General features: G+C 39.5%; 1 protein-coding gene across 2 annotated transcripts in view; it reads left to right on the top strand.

Annotated features, from left to right (window-relative positions):
• Positions 1–8,187, top strand: part of PTCH1 (patched 1) — a 74,984-nt gene that overhangs the window by 22,513 nt on the left and 44,284 nt on the right. For both annotated transcript variants that reach the window (XM_034072756.1, XM_034072755.1), the window contains exon 3: positions 7,706–7,895. In XM_034072756.1, the coding sequence (XP_033928647.1) occupies positions 7,706–7,895 (190 nt within the window). The remainder of the gene's footprint in view (positions 1–7,705; positions 7,896–8,187) is intronic.

Below are 8,187 nucleotides of genomic sequence, written 5' to 3'. Positions count from 1 at the left end.
TTAGTTTGTTGGTTCTTTTTGTGTGTTTGAACTGTGCAATTTGTTCATGTTAGTTTGTGGGGTTTTTTAATGCTCTTTTCCAGTTTCTCAGCTCAGAGGGGCATCAAGCAAGAAATTCATCAATGCAATCTATTTTATCCAATCAGAAATAATATTTTTCTGACTATGGGAATATAGATGCATACATGTAATATCAGTTTTCGTTTGATTTTTAGAAAGGGTCTAGCTCCTAAAATTGCAAGGGAGTTTTCCCACTACAAGTAGAGGCAGCTGTTGTTGGGCTGTCTTCCTGAGTATGCAGACAGCTTTGTGTCCTTGTCACAGTTCTAAACTTTTATCTTGTGCCAAAATGAAAAGCTATCTTTGATGTGTGTTTTTATTTTTGCTGTTCATAATCATTTCAGCATTAATGAAATCTGTAACAGCAACACTGGAGTCATCCCCAGCATGTATGAGGGGTAATTTAACTCATATCATATGATGGGTCGGGAGATAAGAACCAGCATTTTGAAGTGCTTCATTCTTGGGTTTTTTGTGGTTTTTTTTTTTGTAACTTTTTTTGTATTTGTGGGCCATAGTCTTTTTATCTTTTATCTTTTCTTCTTTATTAAGCAAAAACTAAGACCCTGGTGTTATCTTGTTCTCAGTGTGACAAAAATGGTCGAGATGGTCACATTGCTTCTAGATTTTCCTAGAAGTCAGTGGTGCTAAAAAAAAATGAAATCAATTATGTCTTCTCATTGGGATGTGTTAATATCATAGACAGAGGGCCTCCTTTTGTTGGAGGAAAAGAAGAAGGAGAAGAAGAAGCGTGGAGTGTCCAGCTGGATGTTGGGAAGGGAGATGGTATGGCACAGGCTGTCTTAACATGGGCAGATACAACCATGCAAACTATACAAACACAAATATGTGTATTCAGTAGGGAAAATGCTGTGCGAGAAAACCTAGATACTGCGTGGAATTTCTGACTGCCCATAGTCCAGTCCTGCCAGAGATCATGTCTAATTACATGATAAAGATGACAGTTTTTCATTGAGCTATTGCACAGCCTATTGAATTACCATGTATTCTCCTTAAGACGCTGATTGCTTACCACTGTGTTCTAGCTCTTGTAAGCTCATCATTTCTCAACAGTTTTTTCTTTTCAGTAACCCAGTTTTAGTCACTCACTGTGAAGTCTTTATTTTGCATAGTTAAATAAATGAGCAGAAAAGAAATTATTGCAGGTAACCAAAACTTTTTTATAATGGAATCCCAATGGGTTTATGAGAGCCATCATTAGTATCATTGGAGTATCAGATGCATCAAATACATTATAATATCAAACAGCCAGTAGTTAATAATACAGCCATGTAAACTAGTAGCAGCTCTGATTCTGCAAGTAGTCAGCATTTTAAAAGTTTAAGAAATGGACATGTCAGTCCCATTTCTTGTACTGACTGTCAACAGAAGTGTGCTGCACTTCCTCCCAGCAGACAGTGTTACCCCTGTACTCTGCCAGTCAGGCCTAGAGAATGATAATTCTGAGGAAGGTGCTGTCTTCTCTGTTCTTCTGTCAGGATGCTGACTAATGCTGACTGTGTGCTGAAAAACTATATTCTGTTGCTGACAAAGAGCAGCACAGGCAAGGTGAAACATCTGAGAGAATACAAAGACAGAACTCCCTAGGGAGCAACAGGAAGCTTTAAATCAAAAGGCCATTATTTTTCCATGCCCAGTAAAGGGCATGGTAATCTTCATACCTGCCAGAGAACTTCAGCTCTCTATCTCTGTTTTTTTATAGGAGGGTTTGATCCTGTATGAGTAGTATTTGGCTGCCACGTTTTATTCTCATGAGACCCTTTATCAAGGATACACAAAAATAGAAGTTGTCTTTGGTGTCATTAGGTACTGCATTTTGCTGTGTGGCAGGTGCAATCGTTTTTAATCCTGGTACATAGTTATGACAGGGAGGCAAAGCTGTGGCTGACTGGCTTATCTGTGCATCATTGTAACGGGCTGAAATGAATTTAATTTTGTAGTTCTTGAGTAGTACCTGTATATGAGTGTAATAGGGATGCCCAAGGCGACAGCACAAGGAAAGACTACTTGAGAATGTACAGTACAAGAAATTCCTTAATAGCAATCAAAGTTGAGGAAGACAGGCTATGGAGGTTGCCAGGGAGAAAAGTATGAGGACAAAAACCCTTCCTGTGCCCATGTGGCAGGGAGAAGGAGATGAAGGGTGAGACTTTCCACACCACAGTACTCGCCCTGGGTGAAGGGCATCACACAGCAGGGGCTGTGTGGTCTCCCTGTGAGCCTGGGCTCTTCCTGTGTTCCTCTGCACACTGCCGCTCTTCGGATTGATTGGTAAACATTGAGTCTTGGGTGAACACATTGGGATAGTATTATCAGTCTTTGTTTTTATATGGTTAATGAGTCATTAAGGGGGTTTATTTTCTTTTTGTTTCCTGTTGTGGTGGTAACAAATATTGCGAATTGCAGAGGTTGCCTGCCTTGTCTAATGCTCAGACCATAATGTAAGCATTGTGAGGAGTACTAATCTACACACCTGATTTGTCAGAAAATACCTGCATTTTTTGTAGGAGGGAAATGAAAACACTCTGTGAGGTGCCCGTGAATATTACATGTATGATTTTATTGCTTTGAGTTGTCACTGTCAAAAGGTTGGTCTGGATTACTCTAATGCTACACATGTATGGTCCTGGAAAAGTGGAAAAGATGGTGTTGCTTAAACAAAGAAGAAATGTGTCAGCCCTCCAACAAGTGTTCTTGTGGAAATACCTTAAGGCCCATAGTCTTCAGAAAGGAGGTTCTCCAGACAGTTTTGCTACATTCATGTACTTCAAGGGGTTGTAGGGGAAGAACCTTGGCTCCAAACCCAGTGGGTGTTTCTGGAAATCTTGCCTGTCAGTCCTACACATCGGTAGGCAAACATTTTTATCCCAAGTGTTTGGCTGTCAAGAATGTTCTTTTTTAGAGGGAGCTTGCTGAGCAACTTGTGGCTCAGTTGCACACAAGGTGACTATTGAATGGTTAATAGAGGTAGCGTTCATGTCTGAAAAGAATAACAGAACCTCAGGGTATGTGATGCAATTCCAGTAACCTGAAATGGAACATTTCAGATATTCTGAGAAAGAAATGTTTCCTGCCTTTTCAGGTATTGGACAGTAAATTAACTAGCAGTGATTTTCAGCTATCACTCATTGCTTGATTTAGGACTGATCTCTTAGTGTAGCAGAAGTCAGACTTACTCCTGAAAGTACTTAGTGTGGAAGGGACTGCAGTTCCTAGTGGTAGTTTCTAGAGTTCTTTAAAAGCATGTTAATATAATGACATGTAAATTTTGAATGCTGGTTGTGACAAAGACATAGGTAAGACACTGACATTCACAGTGGAAATGAGCACATACTGAATGACCCAGTAACTCTGAAATTGTTAATAAGTCAGCGGAAGGAGATTTGCCAGAAATTGTGCCAGTGAAAACAAGTATGATTTTGCTCTTGTGTCATTGGAGGGTACATACGTGTTGTTCAAATATACACTAGAGGCAAGCAGTTTCGTTTTTCTGGGGTTTTCACTTGAGATGTGCTGAAGCATTTTAATGTGTGATGACTGAAACACTGGGACTGTGACCTCAGTGCTTCGTAGTGGGATCTAGAGCCTTTCATCTCTAGGTCACGGGTTCAGGTCTGCCTCAAGTTAAGGATGACTAAAACTTGTTACCACCTGACAGCTGTTCATTGCTCTTGGGTGAGGGAGACATGGTGGTCCTTACACAATTCTTAACAATCCAGCATCCACACTGACAATTACGGCTCTCTTCCGGCCAGTCAGAAATGGCAAAGGATGTAGTACCTTGACCAGCTTCTATTTGAGTTAGTGTGGAAGTTTAGGAGGAGCAGCAGTGTGTTTCATGATATGGGGTGCTAACTTGCTCAAGGCAGATTCATGTGTTACAGCAAAATGCTAAGAAGGAAGCCTGGGGTGGGGGGGAAGAGGGAAGACATTTTCCTCTTCTCTGGAAAAAAAACCCGCATTTTTTTAAGAAGGAGTAATATTCAACAAAAAAGATGCTGTCAATAAAACTATCTCACATTGAACACTGGTCTTCAAACATATTTCTGAGAATTAGAAACTGTTATTACGTAAGAAATGGTGCTAGGACACTGATGTTACTACTTTGTTGTGATTATTTTCCCCTTTTTAAAAATCTGTTAGCAAAATTGTAGAGCTGGCATAGTACCTCATTTCTAGGCTAATAGGCAGACTAGATTTCAGGTGTAGTAGGCAAACACCCAGAATCTGATGACACTGCTGGAAGGATAGAATCAACTAGATTGGAAAAGACAGTTAAGATCATCAAGTCTGCTGAATTGTGTTACCACTGGCCATGAAACAATGTACCGATCTGTTATTTAAATCAGCATTTTGGCTTGTGGGAATTTGTGTTACCAACTCTAGGCACTAAATCATAAGGAATCATGTAATACAGGACTTGAATATCATCAAGTGGCTTTTGATATATTGAAAAAGGAGACTGATGTGGATTTTGTCACCTGGATATTAAAGAGAAATAGTTCTGTCTTTGACATGGAGTAAAATGGGAAATAATGGTACTGTATTCCATATGTACAATTTAAGTCAGTAGCATTTAAGTGTAAAATGTTGTTGTCACCAAATATATGAAAGCACGCCATAAAGGAAAATCACGAAACATCAGAATTTTGTTCCCTTATTATGTTTTCCATTACATCATTTTGTCCTGTAGTGTGGAAATCCCATGACTATAATGTGTGTTATTTTGTTGGGTTTTTTTTCATGCAATTGCAAAAAATTACTTTCTGTGAAGTGTCTGTGTTTAGCATAGTATTGCATATCTTCAGCACAGTAATGTGAGAGGCTTCAGGTGCATTTCAGTGGCTTCTCTCCTTTTTTTTTGCACTAGCTAAGAATAGTCTGAAAAAAAAGCCCCCAAAAGGCAACAAAGGACTTGATTTTTAAAGAGCATATTCAGCTGATTGTGCTGATTGTGAAGGCTTAAGATCTCTGGGTATGGCAGCCTCCAGTGATCTTTGCAAACTTTTAATTAAAATAAATGTAAACATAACTGCTAGAAACTTTTTTAATTCCCTTTTGCTCTTTATCATTTCTCATATGTTGAAAGGCCACTGATGTATCCACTTGCTTCCAGTCTGTCCATATGTTTTCACATAATCTGACTTTGGCAGTCAGAATTTTTCTCTGCAATCTGCATTTATAATTTCTTAGTACCTGGGTGTTACATTGTATAAAGCATCTGCATTTGCCTGTACTCTGTTTGGCTGAAGAAACACACAAAACAGATCCATCAAGGAAATAATTAAACAGTGTAATGCCTTAAGAAGAATGTGGAGTGGATCTGCTGCTGGGTTCTGGAATGTGCGCCTGCCTTCTTGGGTGGCTTTGCTATTCCTGTTCTGAATGTTAAAAGGGGAAAAAAACAGCTTCTGTTCTGATGACTGACTTGTGTGATGCAATTCTGATTAGCTAAATCTGCCCTGTTCAGTGAAGTTAATGTGGTTTGACAGCACCTTGATTAGGAAGCAATCATTTCTGTTGATAGTAAACAGTTAGTCACTTTCAGCAGAGATAGGAATGCCACCCTTTGTCTTGCATGAAGTATGATTTGTTGGTTCAAGTCCTGGTTAAATTCAAAAGGAAACTGTGGGTAGAATGGGAAAGAATATAGTATCAGAAGTTTATGGTAGACTCCACAGCCCTCATAAAATTGGGACATTATTGTCTTGGCTGGCATTGAGACACAAAAGAGGGAGAGAGACATTTTGTCTTTGGAAGAATTTACAGCTTCCAAAAGGACTGAAAAAGAAAGCTGTGGTTCAAAGAAATACAGATTAGGAGAACTCTTCTCCCTTACCCCCAGCCTATATTCCTGTAAGATGAAGCAAAATTTATTAGTATTTCATAGACCACTGGTTGGTGGAGAAAGATGGCATGAACACAAACCTGATGAGTGAAAGTACTTTCAGGGTTTAATTCCTGATAAAAATCAACAATAACTTTTTGTTACCATGCATATGCAGTCTCAGTGGTAGTCTATTCTCCCACTGTACTAAGAGGGTTGTTAAGAAGTTGTAAAGGGACTGTAGATAAGGAAGTTGTGCTTTGATTTTTCTTTTTTCCTTCCTTATTGTGAGCTGGTCACTTTATTTGGAGGACAGAGGTAATGCACAATGTGACAGGCTGAAAAAATTGAGTGTGTTGTGGAAACTTACTTCTTCACAGAATTCTTGAACAAGAAATTAAGCAATGCTTCATGCCAGAATGAATGTATGTTTTAATTGTTGAGGGTCTCATTCTGACAGCTTTATCCATGCAGGGGCCCAACTTCTTGCCTGGTGGTCCTTTTAGCCCCAGGGGGCTACGAGTGGGTTGAAGGCCCAAGTGATTGAAAAAGTGTGTCCCTGTTCAGACTTGGGAATGTCATCTCCTGCACTGCCAGCTGGTTACAGATCAGTCTTCTGCTATACAACCCAGGAGGAGATAGATGTACATGCCTAATTTCTGTTCACACTGTTGCAGAACTAAACCTTGGCAGTAATTCAGATCACCAGTGCCAAGCTGACTAGGACGGAAAAAAATGTAAGAAATTAGACCAGGTCTGTAGCTTGGACTTAGCAGAGCAATAACGGTGGTAAATTGTAAGGGATGGAAACAACATGTTAGTGGTATACTTGTCCTCCTCATCTGGATGTGGTCTTGATTCAGCTAATTAATTGATCCTGCCTCCCACATGCATTTGTTGGAGACACTACAGAGGAGATTGTATAAAGTATATGAACTCTAGCTGAATGCATTTTTTGTAAGAGGGAAGATAATTTTCAATTCTTACCTGGTATTTTCTGTTAAGGCAAATTGAATATGTCTCCCTCTAGAGCCTGTCATCTCTACAGACTCTGCCTTTTTCTTTTTTCTTCTCTCCTAAACCCCCCACCATGTTTTAATATGGGGCACACCATTCAGCTCACAAGGGCTGAAAAACACATGTTGCTCATGAATGATCCCCTGTATCACAGCATGTTGTGCAGGTTCTGGACCACTAGAGTAAACTAGTGTCTGCTGCACTCACAACTGCATCTCTTCATGTGAAATTGTTTTTTTTTTCCTCTTTTTTTTTTTTTTTAAAGGCTGGACGAAATATTCCTGCACACTTACTGTTTTGCTCCTCCCTTTCTGTAACTGAAGAGAAACATTCCTTTTCTGCCTTTGCCAAACTATTTAGGAGAAGAGTGTAAATTAAAACCATTTATCTTAAAATGTGCTGTTGGAGCATTCTGTTTATACAAGTGTAAGAAATTGTATGTAGTGTTTGGTCTGGTCTGCAAGGAAAAGGTTCTTCTCTTTTGCTTGCTTTTTTAATTTTTATATGTGGGATATTGGTTATAATGTAGACAAAAGTGTTTGAGGCTCCAGTTTACATGTCAGTGTTTTAGTGCAGTAGAGGCAATGGTATTTTAACGAGGAAAATAGTTTTTTGCAGTGTTACTCAAATAATATTTTTAGAGTTATACTGTGATCAGTTTGAGACCAAATAACGCATGAACATGATGGTCAAGTTTTTCTGACAGGAGAGTGCTCATCAAGTGAATCTAGAATAAACAGTCACTGGCTAATAACAAAACTGTTGATATTTATCCATCAGTTGGTGGACGAGTGAGTCGGGAGTTAAATTACACACGGCAGAAGATTGGAGAAGAGGCCATGTTTAACCCTCAGCTCATGATCCAGACTCCACAGGAAGATGGTGCTAACGTACTAACAACAGAAGCACTCCGACAGCACCTTGACTCTGCACTTCAGGCCAGCAGAGTACACGTCTATATGTACAACAGGTAAGTGAAAAAGCAAAAGTTTTCTTGCCATTTCTAACAGCTGAAAAATGGGCACATGCTTCCCTCCATCTATTTTCAAACAGCACTCCAGAGCCTTTCAGTTTGGGCTGTGTTTTGATTTGAGTATCACTGTTTTCTGATACTTGACTTTGTGCCATCATAGTGGTGACAAGTTGACTTTTAACAAATAAGAAGGGGTAGGTGGTGTTGGAAGAGACTGTGAGAGTGTGCCACTATGGACAGTGCTGCAGTATCCAGCATTGGTCTTGGTAAAGGAGTGGTGTCTGTACTC

This window comes from Melopsittacus undulatus, chromosome Z (assembly GCF_012275295.1).
Source record: "Melopsittacus undulatus isolate bMelUnd1 chromosome Z, bMelUnd1.mat.Z, whole genome shotgun sequence".
Classification (NCBI taxonomy): domain Eukaryota; kingdom Metazoa; phylum Chordata; class Aves; order Psittaciformes; family Psittaculidae; genus Melopsittacus; species Melopsittacus undulatus.
This window is presented reverse-complemented; position numbering and strand designations above follow the sequence as displayed.